At 42.5% G+C, this 22,929-nt stretch overlaps 1 protein-coding gene across 11 annotated transcripts in view; it reads right to left on the bottom strand.

The window, feature by feature from the left end:
• The window catches only part of ERICH3 (glutamate rich 3), a 96,232-nt gene that overhangs the window by 48,704 nt on the left and 24,599 nt on the right, over positions 1-22,929 (bottom strand). For 5 of the 11 annotated variants that reach the window (XM_077333314.1, XM_077333315.1, XM_077333318.1 and 2 more), the window contains 6 exons: positions 20,280-20,351; positions 19,166-19,288; positions 18,333-18,494; positions 14,399-14,614; positions 10,454-10,637; positions 7,873-8,059 (listed from right to left, as the gene is read on the bottom strand). In XM_077333314.1, coding sequence (XP_077189429.1) covers positions 7,873-8,059; positions 10,454-10,637; positions 14,399-14,614; positions 18,333-18,494; positions 19,166-19,288; positions 20,280-20,351 — 944 coding nt within the window. Of the gene's footprint in view, positions 1-7,872; positions 8,060-10,453; positions 10,638-14,398; positions 14,615-18,332; positions 18,495-19,165; positions 19,289-20,279; positions 20,352-21,607; positions 21,725-21,987; positions 22,216-22,929 lie in introns of those variants that run through there. The other 6 variants (XM_077333316.1, XM_077333319.1, XM_077333320.1 and 3 more) reach the window with 5 other exon arrangements.

The raw sequence follows: 22,929 nt of genomic DNA, 5'->3' as shown, positions 1-22,929 counted from the left end.
TTCAGAATAATTCAATATCTAAAGCAGCTACCTATCCTTTTAAATAGGAATTACTTAGGATCTGAAGCTGTATTACTGTGAAGGATATCTATGATAAACTCTCTTTTACCCAAAACAGATTAACTTTTGGACATGTATCAAACCTGAATATCCCAGAGCACATCTCTAGTGCACATCTGATACATTTATGTATATAATAATTAATTTTTGAGTTGCAAGATACCTCAGCAAACTTATTTTACATAAATTTTCTTTCAAACTCATTGAAATTAGTTTTGAGGTGACATTTTCCCAGATCAATTTTTATCCTATAAATGCAAACCATTCTTAAAACTATCCATTTCTTCATACAGTTCTAGGGGGTATTATCTAAATTAAGTTACAATGGACAAATCTATGCTATTATTAGTAACTGATTAGGGAAGAAGAAGAAGAAGAAGAAGAAGAGGAAGAGGAAGAGGAAGAGGAAGAGGAAGAGGAAGAAGAAGAAGAAGAAGAAGAAGAAGAAGAAGAAGAAGAAGAAGAGTTTTCTCTACCCGAAGGAGGCTCAAAGCGGCTTATAGTCACCTTCCCTTTCCTCTTCCCACAACAGACACCCTATGAGGTGGGTGAGGCTGAGAGAGCCCTGATATCACTGCCCGGCCAGAACAGTTTAATCAGTGCCGTGGCAAGCCAAAGTTCACCCAGCTGGCTGCATGTGGGGGAGTGCAGAATCCAACCCGCCAAGCCAAATCAGAAGTCCGCACTCCTAACCACTACACCAAACTGGCTCTCTTATAGATTCCACAGTGGGTTTTGGTTAAAAACTATAACCTGGGAACAAACGGAAACATGAAATAAGATTTGTGATGAATATTGTCCTGTTCATGCTTCCGGAACCAAAGTCCATTACATTTCCACTGTCACAGAATTCCATTAACTTTAAGCACTTAATGGGGTTTGTACCAGTTCCTGGCCAGAGTAGAATGCAGGGATTTAAAGGGTGCCACTTCAACAATGGAAGTACTCATCCATTGCCCTGTGATCCAGGAGAGCCTAGGCGACTATAAGCCGCTGTCACCTGAAGGTGCCCCCACAGAGCTCCCATTGGGAATTGACCCAGGAGACCAGTGAAGGAATCAAAGAGTTAGAAGGGATCTCCAGGGTCATCTAGTGCAACCCATGCAAAATGCAGAACTACCTGCTTACTCCAGAATCTACCCTGGCCTGGAGGAAATTCACTTACCATCCCACAGTGGAAATCAGCGATTCCCTGGGTATGCAAGGAAGGGCCACGAGAGACAAACATTAGCACATCCCTTCCTACCAGAATCCAGCCTGGTCCTGGAGGAAATTCACCTACCATCCCACAGTGGCAATTAGCTATTCCCTGGGTATGCATGGAAGGGCCACGAGAGACAAACACTAGTACATCCCTTCCTGCCCAACCACTCAGAATCTGCCAAATTTCATAAAATCAGCATTTTTGTCAGATATCTAGTCTCTGCTTAAAAACCTCCAAGAAAGAAAACTCACCACCTCCCGAGCAAGTGCTCTGTCAGTAGCTTCTTCTGGGTGTTTAGCTGAATATGCTTTTGAAATAATTTAAACCCACTGGTCTGACCTTCTTGAACAACAGAAAACACCTCTGCTCCATCTTCTATATGACAGCCCTTCAAGTATTTGAAGATGGTTATCATATCAGCTCTTAGTCATCTTCTATCCAGGCTAAATAGACCAAGCTCCCTCAACCTTTCCTCATACAACTTGGTCTCCATATGCTTCATCATCTTCGTAGCCCTCCTCTGGACACACTCCAGTTTCTCTATATCTTACTTCAGTTCTGCTGCTTAAAACTGAACACAGTACTCCAAGTGAGGTCTAGCCAGAGTGGAGTAAAGTGGTAACATCACCTTGTGTGATCTGGATACTATACTCTTTTTTAATAAAGCCCCGAATCCTATTTGCCTTTTTAGCTACTGAGTCACACTGCTGACTCGTATTCAGTGTATGGCCTACTAAGACCCCCAGATCCTTTTCACACATTACAACTGCTACGACAAGTCTCATCCATCCTATTGTATATTTTTCCTACCTAAATTCAGAACTACATTTTTCACTATTAAACATCATTTTATTCACTTTAGCCCAGTTTCCCAGCCTGTCAAGATCATCCTGTATCCTAATTCTGTCTTCAGGTGGGTCTGCTATCCCTACCAGTTTAGTATCATCTGCAAATTTAATAAGCACCCCCTCTATTCCTTCATCCAAATCATTTATGAATATGTTGAACGACAGAACCCTGAGACACTCCACTTGACACTCCTCTCCAAGAAGATGAACCATTTACAAGCACCCTTTGGGTATGATCTGTCAACCAGTTCTCGATCCACCTAATAGTAATAGGATCCATACCACATTTTACCAGCTTGCCAATAAGAATATCATGTGGAACATTATCAAAAGTCTTACTGAAATCAAGGTAAACAATCTCCACAGGATTCCCATGATCTAGCAAGGTAGTAACTTTCTCAAAAAAGGAAATAAAATTAGTCTAGCATTACTTGTTATTGAGAAAGCCACGCTGACCCTTAGTAATTACAGCTATCTGCTCAAGCTGCTCAAGGACCAACTGTTTAACAATTTGTTCTAAAATTTTGCCAGGTATAGATGTCAAGCTGACGGATCGGTAGTTACCTGGATCCTCCTTCTTCGCCTTTTTGAAGATGGGGACAACATTTGCCCACCTGCAGTCTTCTGGCACTTCACCTGTTCTCTAAGAATTGTCAAAAATAATGGGCCGAGGCTCAGAAATTACATCTGCAAGTTCTTTTAATACCCTTGGATGCAATTCATCTGACCAAGAAGATTTTGTTTCATTTAAAGAAACTAGGTGTTTATGGACTAACCCTACAATGATCCTATGCCACAACTTCCATACCTCATCACATGAAATGATTTTGCCATGTTGAGCACAATTCCCCTTGCAAGAGAAGAATGAGAAGTAGGAATTGAGCAATTCAGCCCTCTCTTCATCACCTGTTACAATTTCACTTTCTGGCCCCCGCAATGGTCCTACCATGTCCCTATTCTTTTTCTTACTTTAAATATAACTAAAGAACCATTTCTTGTTGTTTTTTGCATTTCTTGCTAGCCTAAGTTCATACCGAGCTTTAGCTTTTCTAAAACTCTCCCTACAAGCATTGGTTATTAATTTATATTCCTCCTTGGTTAAATGGTCCTCCTTCCATTTCCTAAATTTGTCTTTTTATTATTCAGTTGTTTTGAAAGCTGTTTGTCCCTTCCACTTTCTGGGAAAAGATGTTGTCAGCAAGACAAGTCAAGAATTCATTGGACTTTTCATTTTTAGCAGAGCTGGTCTTCCAACCAATATCTGGGTAATTGAAATTTCCCGTGACCACTAGATCCTGTCTGTCTGAGAACTCTGTAATCTGGTCTAGGAGCATCTTATCCAAGTCCTCTACCTGGCCTGGCGGTCTATAGCAGACCTCCACCATAATATTGCTATTATTTCCTACTTTTATTTTCCCCAAAGACTCTCAGCTGAACTCTCATGCTCAGATACATATATTTCCTCAAAAGTATATATGTACTTAACATATAGTGCTGCTCCTCCCCCTTCTTTATTTGTCCCTTTTAAATAAGTTGTATCCCTCAATCCTATTATTCCAGTTGTAAGACTTATCCCACCAGGTTTTTGTAATGCCTATTAGATCATAGTCCCCTTCCGTTATTAAGACTTCTAGTTCTTCCTGCCTGTTTCCCATATTCTGTGCATTAGTATAAAGACATTGTAATCTTTCATACAAGTACCCCAAGCGTTCAGTTTTTGAACTTTCCTGTAAATTAATATTTCCTTGCATATGTGCCATTCCCTTTAAATCTGTAATGTTCCTATCTACAGTTATCTTCATTGAACTAGGCTTTGAATGTATGTCTTACTCCCCCATTGGACTTAGTTTAGAGCCCTCCTCACCAGGTCCAAAAGAGTCTTTGCAAAGACATTTTTTCCCACTGCTGAACTACTCTGACTGTGAAATTTTTTTTCCTGATATCTAGCCTATATCGTTGTACTTGAAGTTTAAACCCATTACTGCGTGTCCTCTCCTCTGCAGCCAACAGAAACAGCATCCTGCCCTCCTCCAAGTGACTCCTCCAAGTGAATGAGAAGAAAGGAATATCTGTCCTTGGGCTTTACAAGTCTTTCCACCCTTTCCGTGACATCCATGATTGTTGTGTCAGGTAGACAACACAACTCTCAGGCCAACAATCTGGTTGTCATAATTTGGCTTCTACTCCTCTCAATAGAGAATCTCTAATCGCCAGCACGCGTCTCTTAGTCCTAGCACATTGGGGAGCAGAAGAGGTAGTCCTCTCATCCATAGGAGCCTGTGAAACATCTTCTGAGCTTCAAGAGAGTTGGGGGAATAGTTCTTGTTCCTGTAGTCCAGAGTCACTATCTACTGGCAGATCATGGAAATGGTTTCTAAATGTCAGAGGAGCAGAATCTCTCCTTATTTTTTGATACCTCTAGGTCAGTGGTCCCCAACCTTTATTAGGCTGGGGACCGGCAGGGCATCGGGTCGCGCCCGCAGGGACCGCGCCCGCGCGGGCCACGCCCATGCTTCGGGCCGCGCCCGCGGATCGGGCCGCGCCCGGCCGCGCCCACGGGCCGCACCCGCGAGCCGCGCCCGGCCGCGCCCGCGGGCCGCACCCACGAGCCGCGCCCGGCCGCGCCCGCGGGCCGCACCCACGAGCCGCGCCCGGCCGCGCCCGCGGGCCGCACCCAAGAGCTGCGCCCGGCCGTGCCCGCGGGCCGCACCCACGGATCGGGCCGAGCGGGCGCGGCCTGCACGGGCGCGGCCCAGCCCTGATTCCCTGCCCGCCCTCCCACAGTAAGTAGCTTCCCGGGCCGCAAGCTTGCGGCCTGGGAAGTTTTTTACTGCGAGGGGGGGGCGGGGAGAGGGAGCCGCGGCCCGGCGCCATGGCCTTTGCGGCCCGGCGCCGGGCCGCGGCCCGCAGGTTGGGGACCACTGCTCTAGGTAACATACTTCCATCTGCTGTCCTCTTGAACTGGATTCTTCTCTACTTGGTGAGGTGCCTTTCCCACTTCTTCCAATTGCCCTCCAAAAAGTGCTTCATGAGTTATTTCTAAAAACTCTTCACCCTCCCTTTTAGAATAAAGCATGGGCAGTCTTTCTTCCATTTTCTGTTCCTTCCCCTCCAGGAGTGTTACTAACTTGCACTTGGTGCATGTGCATTTAAAGTTACTCTGAGGCAAAATTCCAAACATTCCACAGAAAGCTAGCAGTGGATAAGGAGTAGCCAGTTGAAGCGTTTGTTGAAGGAATTGGCTGCAGCAAGCCATGCAGCAGCAGGACTAGGGCCATGAGCCAAAATGGCAATGCACTGCTCAGGCCCACACCAGGATCCCAGGGTGGGGGAGGTAGTGTCATCAGAGACTGCTCCAGCCCAGAGGCCAGATGGGTTGGGCATCCCTCATGGCTGGCTTGCTTCTTGCTGTACCTGGCTTTCCTGCCACTCAATTGTTGTTGCTGCTTTCTGAAAACCCAGTTTAAAGGACTGTGATCCCTTTAAATGAGGTCTGCTAGATCCACAAACTTCAAAACAAACTGGTTTGTCAGAGAACCACAAACTGAATCACATTTTTGTACCCTGGTACCAGTGTGCATCTGGCATAAACTGAGCCCCAAAATACCCCCAACGTATTTTCTTAGCATTTTCAGGTATTATTTAAGCTGATTACAAATTAAAGAATCTGATCATCCAACAAATAAGGTTGAGTTCAAATAAAAGCTAGATTTTTCAGCTTTTATTGAGAATGTTCAACTATTCCGATCAACCAGGCCAGCGGGAACTGAAGGTTCTGTCCCACCTCAGCTGGGGCTGGCTCCTCTTGCAGCTTGGTTTACACTGAGTTGGAAGAGGAACGAGCCCAGGATCAGCTAATAGCAGAAGGAGCAAGAAATGATCAGCTGGGGCAGCAGGAGTTGAGAGCTCCCTGTTTAAACTGCACTGCAGGAGAAGCCAAGCTTGCCCCAACTTGCACACCAACTTAATCCCTAGTATCTACTTGCCTTATTTGAAAAATAATGTCACCAGCATGTCTAATTCACCATTTCTCCAAACACAATTTTTAAAATAAGAACATATCAAGCAGTTGGCTGTCAACCAAGGCAGAGGTGAAAGGCTAGAAGTTAAAAATGATTTAACTTTGTATCTAGGTTGGAGCTTACAACTGAATTCTCTAGCTCCAGTTGTCTTTGTCACTACCAGATCCAGTCTCTCAATTTAAGATTTTTCCCAATAAAGATTTTTAAATTATTGTATCTGTATCCTCCACATACTACTCTTTCATAGCCAATTTGACTACCTTGTAACCCTTGAGGTTTTGTGGCTCCCCTAAAAAAATTTAACATTTTGCAGAATGAAAGAACAGCTTGTTTTACATGAAGAGGTAAATTAATGTGTGGCAAGGTATGAATTTTTTGTGAACATCAAATTTCTTAAGCAGCCTAGAAACTACAGGTTGGATCTATAAACTGTGATGACCGAGGGGCATGGGGGGCAGGTAATTATAGACCAAGAGTTGGAAAGGATTAACAGACTATTCCATTCAACTCTCCACTGTAAGGTAGGATTATTAACCTACAGACATCCCTCAAATCAAACCATACCACTACAGATAACAGAATCAGAGGAAAAACATCAGAGGAAAAACATGTTGCAAAATAGTTTGAGTAAACAAAATAACTTCACATGAGTCAAGCAATCAAACCAAGCCATGCACTACTGGGAAAGATAAAAACCATTCTAGGGTCACAGGCTAATCTTAGACATTGCATTTTATTGACAAATATCTTAAAGCTTATGACCTGAAAGACACATCTCAACCTCTATTTGGAATAACTACCTGTGTTTGATTTTTCCCCCTAGGACAGGCAGCTTTCAGGCTGAAACTGACATAATATTGACAAGGATAAACCAATTCCAAAAGAAAATCTGTAATCTAAAGATATGGAGTTCTAAACTAAGAACCACCAATGTCCAATCACGAACAAAGGCTTTCCCATTTTTTTTAATTTATTTGTTTATTTGATTTATTACTCTCTACTCCCAGCAAGCTGGCTCACGGCGAGTTACAGTAATGAATCCCACAATCAAGTACACTCCTTAAAATCATTCCTTTCCAAATGGCAAAACACAACCCTCATTCCCTGCCCCCCCCCCGCTCAACAACCCCCAAGAAGTGCCTCAGAGGAGATGTACATGGGGAGCCAGGTGTCATGGCGAAGCCCAGGAGGGGCCTCTCATCTCAATTGACCTAGCCTCAATGAAATGCCTAGTGGAAGATCTTTGTTTTGAGACCCTGCGAAACTCTGAAAGCTCCATTAGGGCCCTCAGCTCTTCCGGGAGCTCATTCCACCTTGTTAAGGGGTACCTCTCATGTGCTGGGGACCACTGGCAGATTTGCACCCGCAAAGCACAAGACCTTGAGGAAGGTACAAGGTGATACATGGTCCCTCAGATACATGGGTCAGAGACCATGGGGTACACTGTTGTACAAGAAAAGCATAGCTATCCTTCTGGAATTTGAAATCAACAAGAGCTAAGATGGCACATAGATACCTGAGGAGTCACAGTGACCTGAAATAACAGTTCGGTGGCAAACTCAAAAGATTTTATCTTATGAAATCAGAACTCATGTAAGCTAGAATACATTTTACTTCTCTTTTAGGTTCTACTGAACTTCTATATAATTAAATTAGAGAGATGTTTCACTTCAGTGTCTGCTTTAAGTAGTGTTAAGGTCTCAAAAGAATTAAATGAATGATAGCCAATTATCCATACTTATAACAAGGAGATGATCTTTCCACGTTGACAAAACCAAAGTGTCCAAGCTTGCCTCCTAGCCGAGTACCCTTCCGATGCTTGTATTCGCAGCAAGAACTTAACCGGCTCACTTGCATTCCATTGAGATAAAAGGTGAGGCTAAAGGGAAAGCCATGGTGCCGCTTGGAGGTAAAGTGGAAAGTATCTAGAATTAGAGAAAACAAAATGGTTGTTGCTATTTTACTTCATTTAAAGAATGTTAAGAGCTAGCACATTCATGGAGAAAAAACAAGTTGCATGTTATTCCAAGAGCTGTCTGGTGGGAGTTGGTATGTTTGTGTACTACATCAAAGATTTTGCATGTTGAGGGTAGTCCATTAGGAAGAAGACTAGCATTAAACTATCTCCCTGATGTGATAACATTCAACAAGCTGGGAAGTTTTTATGTGGGGCAATATTTAAACATTCAATTCTCAATTTTAAGTATGGAGAGAATTGTACAAAGTTTTCTTCATGTTGCAGTTACTTTCAAGATATGACGAATAAAAAGTCAAGCCTACTCCCATATTGAACAAAATGCTTCACAACAGGAAGAACTGTACAGTAAAAACTACTTGTGAGATAGGAAGAGGAGCCAAGTTCATAAGGTTTGAGAAACACTGGTCTAGAATAAAATTCATCAACAGTTTCTCAACAGTACATTCATTATGTTGCCATATAAACAAATTAGTAAATGTTGTTCATTTCAATATATTGCCATATCGATAAATAATTTGCTCTGCCTTATGCATGACGACTGTTACATTTTATTCTCTGGCTTCAGATTTGCCAGTTTTTCTCCATTTAGCTCTGATTTTATTACTCAAAACTGTGCTTATCAAAAGATGCTTTTTAAAACATGAGAGAGTGTCATATTTTTAATATTGTATTTCATATTCTATTTGTGTTAATAAACCTTTAAAAAGATCTTCTTTAACTGTTTTAGACATTTTCAATAGAAATATGGAATACAATGATTTCAACTGGATAATTAAATGAGCCACGGGCCCATCCTACTTGCTCAGCAATAAGTTTACCTAGCTTTTTAGCAAAAATTTCTCCACTGAGAACAATAGACCCACTCCACTTTGACATGATCTCCAGAGCCATTTTTAATCCATCAGGGGATATGTACACATCTTTCCATTTCCAAGTGGTTATAAGATCGTGCTCCTTTTTTCAATATCCCAAAGATCCACTTTTCTGATTATTACTAGGCTTCTGCCAATGTTCCAACCACATGTCACTTCAGCCAATTTAATATCCTCCTTCCTGATCTTCCCTGTTACTCTATTTTCCATTCCCCAAATGTTATTGTCACTATGATCTTAAATCATTCTGCTGCTTTGCTGTCACACAACACAGGAAACATTAAGTTCTTATTTTCACAGCACTCTCAATAAAGTTCTTTCCTCTCAGCATATGTCCTACTACTACCCCTTGTATCTTTCCATATCCCTTTTGTTCTGTATAAATTATCTGCAACTATGGTCATCTTCTCACTCACTCCTTCTACCCTACTTGGTTAACCTTGGAATCCTTCCTCTATCACAAGGCTTCCTCCAGCAAAAGAGCCTCTTCCTCCAGAGGAAGGCTGTTTGTAATAGAAGAAGTTCCCATAGTTAACCAAGTAGAGTGATTGGATACAAGATGGATCCCAGTGGTGCTTTTCTCTATTACAGGAGATAATACCTAGATGCAAGAGGCTCTTCTAGGGGAACAAATCCGTGCGGCCCAATCCACTATTTCTACTCCTTTGGCATGCAGTTTTGGATATATACAAAAACTTCTCCATTTACCAGGTCACTGCTGCCTTCTCTTTTTCTTTAGCCCCAGTTATTATAGAAAGGCTTCCCCCTTTATCATCTTAGCCTGCTTCTTCACTGTCAACTGACTGTCCTTCACCCATTAATCCTGGCCTTTTCCCAGACTCCTGTCTTGTCCATCTACTGTGGATTCTTAACTTGTTGGCATGGAACATAGTTATACTGTATACAGCATCAAGCACAGGAAGGGGCTAAATAAATGTCAAATACAAGTAGAATAGAAACCCATCCTCAGTGCAATTGCATTACATTAATTCTACCTAGCATAGTATTCTTCTGCAGGTTGCATTTATGATTACACCCAAAACAGCTCTGCTTAAGTCAACAGACTCCCCATTGATTCAGATTCTGAATCAAACCTCAAGTGTGTATTCATTCCCCTTCTGGAGCAATAAACATCTCATACTGATATATTACAGCTTCATGTAAGCAGATAATTTGGTATTCATTTTACCCCAGCAAGCATTTTATTAACCATACATCTCCATCCCAAAATTAATCTAACCCACAGTATTTTGTTAAATCACTCCTGTACAACCCTTTTTCCATAATTTGCAAAAGTAATTGCAGCCTCATTTTCAATCATGGAACAGTAAATCCAGACTTAGTTTGAGGCAGCTGGTATATAAGTCCCTGGACACACATAACAAGACTGAGCTTCGAAAAAAAATAATTTCGCTACCACTTCAACAGTTTATCTATATGAAATAAGAGTTTGCCAGAATTATGCTCACCTCCCTCCAGCACTTTTCCTCTGTACACACAAACATTTTCTCCTCCACAGTGCTGCTGATATATTTTTATTTCATCTCGGCAATCAAAAAGGTCATGGCACAGATGCACGGTTTTCCCCAAATAGATCATGGTAACGTATGCATTAGTATGTATCTGAGGCTTGTAGAACTTGCCAGTGTCCTGCTTCAAAGAGCACAGAAATCCAATGAAATACCTGCATTTTTGTATCACCAGGCTTTGACTCTGCATTGTGCTATTAAAAGACCAGTATGTACTACATAGAAAGGAAAAACATGTGTAACACCCTGACTTCCTTCAAGTAAGGGCCAGAAAAAACGTGACAGAGGGACCAGACAGAACATGTAGTGAAGCAACAAATTACTGAATATTATGCATGGACAATTGTTCTGCTAAAATCCAAATCAATCATCCATCATCTTGCCATGTGTTCCATACAGTAAAGGCCCAATGCCACTGCCACCTTAAACTAACCAGGGCTGGCTTTGACAGTGTAGAAATTAGCTAAATGAAAAGTACAATGATATTCTACTTTGAACTTTCTTACTTTGTACAAAATTGAGGAGAAATTAATTTTGGCTGGTTCTCTTTCATATTGCCCTTACTTTTTGATTTTACAGGGCTAGATCCAAATGAAGATTTCCTCCCTTCTGCTATTGCTCCACACTTCCTGAACAGCTCTCCCCAGGATTTAGGGGACCACCCCAGGAAGAGTGTTGGGGTCTGCAGTGGGAAAATTGGAAAAATCCAACCCCTCCTCAAAAAGGAAAATAAAAAGGAAATAGAAGGAAGGACAGACCTCTAAAGAGAAGTATCTGCAGGTTACTAGGCACTGTCAGTCAGCCATCAGAGAGGCTAAAGCTGGGCATGAGCTGAGACTGGCCAGGGTGGGAGGGGCAAGGCAACGTGAATAAGAGCAGCATCTGAGTTAAGTGTCGCTGGAGGGGAGCACATGCATGATGCCCAAAGGAAGGGTTTATATTCCCTTTCCTTAGACAGATACATGGTAAAAAGTCAGATAGACTAAAAGTGGGCTTTGGACAAAGGATACAGGTGCCATTTTGATATGATGAACAAAAGGTTGATTGATCCAGCATGGCCAGGATCAAAGTGACCAAAGAGAATGATCTGGGAAACTTGGGACCTGGTTTGATCTAGGTGAATACATCCTTGCCACAGTTCCTCTACATATTTTTGAAAAGTCCATCTGGGCGGCGCTGTCCAGGTCTTGGGGCTGCTGTCCGGGCCAATCAGAGCCTCCGAAACCACAGGCAGTGGGCCAGGCCGGCCCCTGGAGTGCCCACCTCCAGGAGCTGACTGCGCCACCTGGAGACCATGTGGGCCCTCCAAAGAGGAGTCCACACGCCCGGGTAAGCAGCGCTCACCCCGGGTGGCAAGGGGCAGGGGTGCTTTCCCCATTGCCTAACGAGTACATCCGCTGTCTCATAGAGGCGGTGGGTGTGCTCGGCGGGCCACAGGGAAGCCGCGTGCTCACCGGGGGGGGGATGGGGAGGCCTTCCCCGCAGCCCACCAAGCACACCCGCCATGCAGGTGTGCTTGGCGGGCTGCGGAGAAGCCGTATGCTTGCTGGGCGGGAGGGGAATGGGGAGGCCTTCCCCGTGGCCCGCCGAGCACACCTGCCACCTCCACCATGTGCTCGCCGGGGGGGGGGGGAGGGGAGGCCTTCCCTGCAGAAGAAGCACATATGTGATAGTCTCATTCCACAATGAGATCTGTTGTCCCAGGTACTGTTCCAGGGTTTCTGGCACCATAGAATACAGTCTAAAGGTATGGTCTTCACTAGCTACAACCCAGGGTCTGTTTTATACAGAACAAACCAGGGGTATGGTTTCACCGGTTACTATACCCCTAGGCCACAAAAATGAGGAAAATGCATACTGTATGGGAGATACACTTCAGGGTTGCTTTGTCTGTGAATGTGATATCGGGGTGCTTGTGGACTGTAAGCTAAATATAAGCAGACAGTGTGATGTGGCAGTAAAGAAGGCAAATGCAGTCTTGGGCTTTATCAACAGACATCACATCAAAATCACAGGATGTCATAGTCCCACTGTATACCACATTGATCAGAGTGCACCTGGAGTACTGGTGTGCAGTTCTGGAGGCCTCATTTCAAAAAGAATGTGAACAAAATTGAGATGGTTCAGAGGAGAGCAACGAGAATGATCTGGGACCTGGGGACCAAATCCTATGAGGAAAGGCTGAGGGACTTGGGAATGTTCAGCCTGGAGAAGAAGAGGTTGAGTGGGGACATGATTGATGTCTTTAAATATTTGAAAGGTTGTCACTTAGAGGAGGACAGGAAAAAGTTTCTGTTGGCAACAGAGGATAGGACTCATAGTAATGGGTTTAAACTACGTGTAGGGTGATATCGGCTAGATACCAGGGAAAGAATTTTCAGAGTCAGTTTTGTTCAGCAGTGGAATCGACTGTCTAAGGAGGTGGTGAGTTCTTTCTTACCAGCAGTCTTCAAGCAGTAGCCGGACTTATCCTGGATGCTTTAGGCTGATCCTGCATTAAGCAGGGGGTTAGACTACATGGTCTGTATGGCCTCTTCCAACTCTATGATTCTATTCCACTCTATGTGGAAAGCCAAAATACCTTTGTACCAGTGGAGAATGATCAGTGGATCCAATACATTCAGTTACTAAAGCCACACTCAAGCCTTTTAGCAAAAAAGCTCATGACATAAATTAGCCAACAAACTGGAAAAAAAATATTTAGCAAAGAGCTGTAAATATATAGTGGGAGCAAACCTGCATAGTGTAATGCAGTCTTCTAACCATATAACAACTGGGTTTGAATTTCAGGAAGATCCATGGATGTTGCTCCAACTAATATATTTACTAAATTTACAGTCCCAGAATCTAAGAACAAAGTTTGTTAGCCACTACAAACCAAATGCTAACACGTGTTTTCAGTTGCACAGTATTATGGAAATGAAATATTGATGCACCAGCAAGACCTGTAACTTAGACTAGCAATTTTGTGTGAGGATTTGTTCTTTGACTGTGCTTCACATATCCTCAGTTAAAACATCTTTTCCACCTGCATATGGACTTCTAAGGACTGTCACTGTTCTCAGAATCACATTTCAGTTTATTTAAGGGTATAACACTGAGAATCTAAAGTGAAACAGAATCTGAATGAACAAACTGCATTCATTCAAAGTACACTTAATTGAACTACATACCAGTTAAGGGGTTTCTCCCCTCTTTTGGGAGCCAGTTTGGTGTAGTGGTTAGGAATGTGGACTTCTAATTTGGCATGCCAGGTTCGATTCTGCACTCCCCCACATGCAACCAGCTGGGTGACCTTGGGCTCACCATGGCACTGATAAAACTGTTCTGACCGAGCAGTGATATCAGGGCTCTCTCAGCCTCACCCACCTCACAGGGTGTCTGTTGTGGGGAGAGGAATGGGAAGGCGACTGTAAGCCCCTTTGAGCCTCCTTCGGGTAGGGAAAAGCGGCATATGAGAACCAACTCTTCTTCTTCTTAACAAAAGCCAATATTTCATCATTTCTTTAAATACTTAACAAAGTAAAAGGTAAAGGTAAAGGTATCCCCTGTGCAATCACTGGGTCATGTCTGACCCTTGGGGTGATGCCCTAGCATTCTTATGGTAGACTCAATACGGGGTGGTTTGCCAGTGCCTTCCCCAGTCATTACCGTTTACTCCCCAACAAGCTGTGTACTCATTTTACCGACCTCGGAAGGATGGAAAGCTGAGTCAACCTTGAGCCGGCTGCTGGGATTGAACTCCCAGCCTCATGGGCAGAGCTTCAGACTGCATGTCTGCTGCATTACCACTCTGCTCCACAAGAGGCTCTTAGCAAATTATATTATGAAATTAACCATGTAGGTCAAAAACATTGAGATATTGGGAAGGAAAAGATCTATTACCTTCATTAACGATTGTTCCAAGCCATTTGGTGCAGTTGTTGGGCGGTATCGTCGACCTCTTGATGTTCCAAATTTCATCACACTGATATTCCTCTCAGTTTTAGGGGGTGGCGGTGGAATAGGTATCACATAATTGTTAATGATGGGAAGCTGGTATGGGGATATTCCAGATGAATAATCCATTGAACAGGTTGGTCTTAACAAATTTTTCTCTCCCTGAAATCATGTTAATTGATAGGTAATAGTCACAGAGGCAATAATCCGACTGTAAGGATAACTAAACATTACAGTTTCATCTGTTTTTATGTATATTATATATTTATGACATAAATTATTTTTTTTGCAAATGCAGGATCTGGGATTGCTTTATTAAGGAAGAGAATGATGTTATAAGAAAAGGGAAATGTCAATCTTTCCTCCCTTGCCAATTTACTCCACAGAAAAGGCTATCTATGAACTTCTTTTACCTCCATAGAGAAAAAAATGCAGACACCTATCCATCTTTCCCAGCAGGACTAAAAGCAACTTGAAGGTGGGGGAGCTTGCCGCCAAGCAAAGTGTAAGAGAGGAAAGACTTAGTTTGCCTTTCTTCCCATACCTACTCAATAAGCAATTCCAGACACTGTATTTGCAAGGGGGTGGGAGTTTAAAATATATATGATAGAAAACATAACATATAATTGAATTTTAAGAGCAACTGTAGGTCATTTTGTTTGATTATAATTTGAGGGCCTGGAGATACAGGGAGAAGTACTCTCACCTGAGAAGTAGTCCTTTGTATGAAAACTATATATTAATATTCCAAGGCATGAGAATTTTTTATTAATTCCTGAAAGGGAGGATTGTGTTTATATCAAACTAGCAAGAAAGTCCATTGCAAACAGGAATGCAATGGGCGCTAGGACCCAGGGGACACCAGGAAGTGCAGATCTCTCTCTGTGTATCTCTCTCTCCCTCTTGCTGCGTGTTTAGGTGTGCCTCGCAACAGGAGACATAGCAGGTAACTAGGGTTCGTTCTTAGGAGGGAAGAAGGGCTGGTGTGCAGTTTGGAACAGCTCTCTGTCTGTCTCTTTCTCCCTCCATCTTCTCCCTCCATCGCAGCAGGGGTGGCTCTCTCTGTGTCTGTCAGCAGCTTTGGGCAGCTGTTTCTGTGTCTCTCACTGCCTCCCTCACAGCAGGAACAATAGGAGGGAATGAGGGCTCGTGTTCGGTCTAGCAGGGCTCAGTGTGTGTCTCTCTGTGTCTGGCGTCTCCGAGAGGAATATGGCTAGCCTAGCGTCCAGGGAGGGAGGGCAGGAGATGTAGGGGCAGGGCCAATCAGGGTGCAGCCAGCGTTGATTGGCCCTATTCCAACTTGGACTGCCAGACACATTCCACCCCCGAGGCTGTTTCACAAATATATACAGAAACCATAAGAATAAGGATGATAGTCTGCATTTCGATTGTTGTTGGGACTATTTGTAATTTGCATAAATAATTTTCGCTGAGAGACTGGAAGGCCTGGAGCTGCACAGAGAAGCAGTCTCAATTCAGAAGTACTCCTTTTTATGGAAGTATATAGTAATATTTTAGGGATAGCAAAAACTCCTGTAAAGAACAGAAGACATCCCAAGATAGAGCACAGCTGATAGTTGGTACATCTTCAAGGGACTGGCTAGACACTGCTCAGTAAGACTGAGACATGGACTGCTCAAATGCAACATGCCTGCATTGTTACATATTCACTGTAGTTGTATATGCTTAATTATTGTTCCAAATATGTCTTTTGAAGTTGGGTTATGGTTATTTTCATAAGTGCAAGTATCACAAGGAGATCATACTGTCATTGGTGTAGTAGTTAGGAGTGTAGACTTCTAGTCTGGTGTGCTGGGGTTGATTCAGTGCTCCCCCACATGCAACCAGATAGTGACCTTGGGCTCGCCATGGCGCTGATAAATCTGTTCTGACCAAGCAATAATATCAGAGCTCTCTCAGCCTCACCTACCTCACAGGGTGTCTGTTGTGGGGAGAGGAAAGGGAAGACAACTGTAAGCCACTTTGAGACTCCTTCAGGTAGAGAAAAGCGGCATATAAGAACCAACTCTTCTTGTTCTTGTTCTTGTTCTTCTAAATTCCCTTGGTTGTTTAAATTTAAAAATATATTCGATATTGTGTCTTGAATTAAATAGCTTATATGTGCATACAAGTAAGTGAATTTCTGGCCTGATGTAAAGTGCAAATTCGTATTTTGTGCCATTGCTTTAGCACTACTCCTTATCTTTATACAGCTTCATTGTATAAATAAAGGGGTAAGGGTTAGGTGGGCAAAGAGTGGGTGGGGCCTGTCTGATGTTTGGGCCAATCTGGAGGTGTGTGGCCTGCTAACAAAGCATAAAATATGGCACTACATGCAGAATTTAGTTTCCTGACCACCTTAGCTTTCCTTTCTTTTTATTGGCTTCTTGTCCATATGATTGTATGGGCACTGACTGTGCAAAAAGTGTCCCTCTAAACCAGCCTTTCTCAACTTTTTTAACATTGAGAAACCACTGAAACAATCTTCAGACTTCAAGAAACCCTAGAAATAGTGCAATTGTGCAGAATATGGTTGGGAAGCATAGTGCATGCTCACCTAGGACCCCTCCTCTTCCCATACCCTGCAGGTCCGTTACTGGCCATTGGGGGGCAGGTTGACATGTTTGTATATGGTCATATTACCCAATAAATTTTTAACAAATTTTAAAAATATATTAAAATTAATTAACTCCCACCCATTTGGGAAACCCTTCCAGCGCTGTCACCAAACCCTGGTTGAAAAAGCTTGCTTTTAAACAATTATTAAACGTGCATGAAACCTAAGCACTAAAGGGATGTTCTATTACTGGATTTTTAGTTATGTTGAAAAGTAGGAGACATTTAAGCCTCCTTGATAATAAATGCAAAATTAAATTTAATATCCAAAAAGTGACAGGAAAGGAGCCAAACTTTCGAACAAATTTTGACAAAACTTGAACACAGAAGGTGCATATCTGCAAATACTCTTCTGAAGTACTTGAGCTACAGTTTAAAGCTTTGAGTAAAAATCAGGATTGTAGCTAGCTACTATCTATGTGGGGCCACAACATTTCCAAATGGTACCCCACTCTCCTTGGATAACTTGCTTGGAGGGAAGCAATAACTTCACAGAGAGGCATTCTCTCTCTATCACTTGCTAAAATAGCTTGCTACCCCCCCCCCCCCCGCTTTAAGCTGCCTTTTATCCTTTTGAAACATCTTTCCGTACTCACTGTCTACTAACAAAAGGGTATGTGTGAATTTTTTTTATCAAGGTTTTTTATACTCTGCTTTTTACTGCCCAATTGAGTATAAAAGCAAGTTACGTATCACCTTCCCTTCCTCTCCCCACAACAGACACTCTGTAAGGTATGTGAGGCTAAGAGAGCTTCTGACAGGACTGCTCAGTCAGAACAGCACTATCAGAGCTGTGACTAGCCCAAGGTCACCCAGCTGGCTGCATGTGGAGGAGCACAGAATCAAATCTAGCTCACCAGATTAGAAGCCATAGCTTTTAGCCACTACACCATGCTGTGTCCTACTTACAAAATCAAGTATCTAGTTCTTAAACAAGAATGCTCATGTGAAAAAATAAAAGCCTACTAGTTTTTTAAAGAAAAAAAACTGATTTGAAACTTAGTGGGCCATTGCATCCACAGTACCCCCTGTACAACGCCCCCCCCCCAAATATGGCAAAACTTTCTGCCTAATCATTAGCCAATAAGGAGTTAAAATTATGCTAGTCATTGAATTCCTTAACCTAAATAATATCCATTCTTTGGTTATCAGTTGTCCTGGGGAGGGAAAACATAATAGGTAATTAGATGTGTTTCACTATACCGAATATATTTGATAATAATACTTTCTACCATAGTGCTCTTATAAAACAGCAAAATCTAACCCCACTGGCAAAATGATGCACTTTTTCACATGTTGAGAACTTTGGTCTGTAACTTGAAGCAGTCTGGAGGATTGGTTCTGTTGTAGCATTGCTGCACAGCGGCTGCAGTCGGATTGGATGCTGTATGTTCCCTGGTGCAGTGCTTGGTCGAGGATATGTACCCTAGACAATATAAACAAATGGAGGAGATACATGTAACTGCAAGTAGCCATGGACATTGCTGAAGCCTAAATATCATTCAGGAGCCCGTATTTCAAAATATATAGCCCCACAGCAGCTTATACACAGTATATTAAATGGGAAAGGAAGACAATCATATTGGATGCTTTGTTTGCTCTGCTGTAGTGACAATACATTGCAATTATCCACACTTAATAATATGCAGAAACAGAGAATACGCTTTGTAGAATATCTTCGCTGTGAAACAAAGTCAATTAGATCTAAATACTAATGTTCTACAGCTCGAGCACAATAACATTAATTTATACCTAAAAGAGTCAGTAGTTGCTTGAGTACAAGAGAAATATTCAGAGTGCCACATTCAAATCTTCACTCAGTGTCAAAACTGGCTGGGTGGCCATTAGCAAACTGATGTCTTTCAGTTTAAGCTACTTCATTGAGTGATTGTGAGGACCAAATGCAACAGTTCTCCATATGAGCTGGTGGGAAGAGTAGAAGGATAAAAATGTGTCTAACAGATAAAGGGCTGTGATCTTCCTCCAGTGCAGCAAACAGGAGACATCACGGTGATGATGGTATAATTGGGAGCCTCAATATAGGACAGATCAGTAATGGAATATCTTTTGCCCTACAGGTCCTCATTATATACTCACCAAATGACCTGATTGTCCTCTGTCACTTAATTTGCGGCGTCCATAATGTTTCTTTGGTGCAGTGGGTGGGTGAGGAGAAAGCAGGAAATTTGTATCTTCTGCTGACCTTCTTGATCGTTCCACCTAGATGAAGGGAAAATTGTTAGTCTTAGCTGCCTGAGAAATAATTCTGTTAGGAAATAAGGATGCTCCCTGTAACCCTGCTGTTGTGAGCAAACAACTTTGCCAGGCAATTAAATCAGTATTTTGATCATCAGTCTCAGAACAGAGTCAAGACTAGTAACTACATTGGGAATATGGATAATTGTTTTTAAAAACTTCTTGTATAATATGCTTATGACTTACCACACAAAAAAAGATTGACTAAATAAAGGCAGGCAGAATATAGACATAAGAGTATTAAGAACAGGATGAGAGGAAGATGTGGAATAAATAAGAACTTGGTAGTTTTATCAGTATACAGAATCTACCACACATTTCCTAAGAAATCTTGTATCCAAAATGTCAATGTCATGTCCAAGTATCAGACTAGGATCTGGGAGATCCATGTTTGAATTGTCCCACTGTCATGGAAGATGGCTGGCTTGTCATGGGCCAGTCACACACTGCTAATCTAATCAACCTCACAGGGCTATTGTAAGGAAAAAAATGAAAATGAGAAGAACAATATAAGCTACTTTGAGCCACAATGGGGAGAAAGGTAGGGTATAGCCAGCTTGGTGTAGTGGTTAGGAGTGCGGACTTCTAATATGGTGAGCTGGGTTTGATTCTGCACTCCCCCACATGCAACCAGCTGGGTGACCTTGGGCTCGCCACAGCACTGATAAAGCTGTTCTAACCTAGCAGTGATATCAGGGCTCTCTCAGCCTCACCCACCTCACAGGGTGTGTTGTGGGGAGAGGAAAAGGAAGGCAACTGTAAGCCGCTTTGAGACTCCTTCGGGTAAAGAAAAGCTTCTATATATCAAGAAAGGAGATAAATGAATTAAAATGTTTTCAATGTTCCTAGGAACAGAGTGTATTTTTGAGTGTGTGTATGTGTGCTTGAGCATATCCACACTTATACAAAACAGGCTTTTGAAACTCTCTGTAACACGAAACTGAAATATCTTCACCTTTAGTCTTTGAATGCGCTCTTTCTTCATTGAATTTTCATGTTTTCTTTTTATTTCAACCTGGTGATGGCGCTAGTAAGAGTAAAAGTCAAATGAAAATCACATTCACAATGACATTGAAGTCTCACATGATGCGACAACGTAATACTTCCTACTGCTAACTTCCATCCATGCTAAATCTGTGCAGGAGCTGTCTGAGCATTCCAACATGGACACCTGTTTAGCTACCAGTAGTGTTGCCAACCTCCAGGTAGTAGCTGGAGATGTTCTGGGATTACAACTAATCTCCAAGCAACAGAAGTCAGTTCATCTAGAGAAACAGTCACTTAGGACGGTGGATTCATGGAATTAAACCCTACTGAAGTCCCTCCTCTCCCCAAAGGGCCAGGGGAGGAGGCCCTTTCAAGGCCCGTTCTTAGGAACGGGCTTTGAAGCTAGTCTCTGTATAAAATATCTTACTCCACAGTAGACTCGAAACATTCCAGTTTGTCCATATGCATTTCTATATCACAGCTCAACATCTAAAATAATGTAGCTTTAAGACGTTTGTCAACTTTCTCAACTAAAAATGCTTAATGATATGGGTGGTACAGTACCATAACACAACAACATACAGAATAATATCAGTGTTTTTCTGATATGAAAGGTTGCCTTAGGGGGAAAAAAACTTTCCTTTACAGCTGAAAGAGTCACGAGCGCCATCCTAAAAAGAATTGTACCCTTCTACATCCATTTATTTCAATAGATTTAGGAGGTTTGAAGAGCTATTTAGAGTGGCACTGATAACTGACCAAATAATAATTTTTGACTAAGTAAGTAATTAAGTTAGTACAAGTGATTAATTGGGATGGGGGTGTAATGAATCAGTTTTACAGAAACTCCATCATAGATCTGTGGTCCTGAAAAACCTTTGAAAAAAGATTAGCGGTAGTTACTTTAATATGCATAGAATTATTTACAGGATTGGTTCATCACATCAAAATCCCGCAAAATGTGAATGTGGTAAGAAATAATCAACATATACAAAAGGAACATTGAAGTCTTCTCTAATGCACCAGAGGATGCCTTAATGGACAATAGCTTGCATCTAAACATGGAAGGGGAGAATCCCTAATTGTTTACAAAGATAAACGGGTAACAGAAATTACTGTCTAAAACAGTGTGAAGCTTTGCTGGGGGAGGGGGAGTTGTTGTTTTAAAGAGCTGTCTAGGTAGGACTGCCAGGCCGCAATCTGGACATTTTGGGGGCAAAGACACTCCTCTTCTGTTTTTAAATGCGTTTTCCTATGTGATGCTACAAGTGTTTTTTCTGTTGTGAACTGTATCACCTGTGGGTGTTGCTATGGTAGCAGAAACAAGAAACAAACAGCACTGGAGTCAAATGGACATTCAGCCTTATCCCTTTTTCTTTGAATCAATGAATCTGGCCTCTGTGTATGGCTCAGGTATCTTCCAGCCATATGATTCCATAATTCTAAGGCAGTTGGTCCCAACTGCTCCTCCACGGTCAAAATAAGAGACACACTGCATGGATGTCTTTAAGTGTACTAATGAACAACACAGCATATTCATAATCCTCAAAAATGGCTTTTGAGGTCTCTCCTCATTGATATAGCAGAGGCAATGATGAACTAGGGACATCAGACTCACAAAGGAAAGAATGTAGGGTATGATGCATGTCCACAGGGGAAAAAAGAATAAGGCCTACCTCCAGCCATGTTTCCACTTTCTGTGTGACTGAGATAGTGTCCATTCCCTGTCCTCGCTCAATCGTTATATCTATGCTCTTCTTTGTTCTTCTTGGCTTTCTGTGACTTCTGTTGTTCAGGGCAGAAATTAGCATTTCTCTGCTGCGCTGTGACAGGTTCTTGAGTACACTGCTGGGACATGACCTCCTGCAGCTGTGCCCTCAGGAGATGGACTGTGTGGAACCTGGTGGCCATAGGGACCCTTACATTCTGAGATTCTGCCAAGTTATTAGTTCTGGACAAGTATAAAACTGGCCGAGTACAACCATTCTCTTTCATCCTGCCTTCCCTTTCTTCCTCTTCAATATGAGGTTATTGCAGAACAGTTTTTGTTCTTATTATTTTATTATTTCTATGATGATTATTCATGGTTGATTGATTAAAAATGCTAGATAATTAGGTATAGAATTTAATTCAGATTATCATAGGGTTGTTGTGAAGATGAAGAAAGTGTAACGTTGTAAGCTATTCTGGGTCCCCATTGAGGAAAAAAGTGGGATATAAATGAAGATATTTTAAAAACCCAGTCAGAATAAATGAACTGCCTGAATTCTGTCCTGTCACTAACACAGATCAGAATTACTATGGCCTCCATACTTTAGAGCAGGGGTAGTCAAACTGCGGCCCTCCAGATGTCCATGGGCTACAATTCCCATGAGCCCCTGCCAGCATTCTCTGGCAGGAGTTCATGGGAATTGTATAACGTGACAGATATCCCGCCTTTGGCGGGACTGTCCTGACTTTTAAGGGATTTTGCCGCGTCCCAAGGCATTTTCCAAATGTCCCACCGCCTCTGCCTCCTCCTGGCTGTGCGGGCCCCTCCTTGCGAGGGGGAGCGCCAGTGCCCCTGCAGGGCTGACTGCAGACGGAGCTCTCTCAGTGGGGCCTGGCCAGCTGTTTCG

This window comes from Paroedura picta, chromosome 4 (genome assembly GCF_049243985.1).
Source record: "Paroedura picta isolate Pp20150507F chromosome 4, Ppicta_v3.0, whole genome shotgun sequence".
Classification (NCBI taxonomy): Eukaryota; Metazoa; Chordata; class Lepidosauria; order Squamata; family Gekkonidae; genus Paroedura; species Paroedura picta.
Note: the sequence above shows the minus strand (reverse complement) of the source record. Positions and strands in the feature narration are given on the sequence as shown.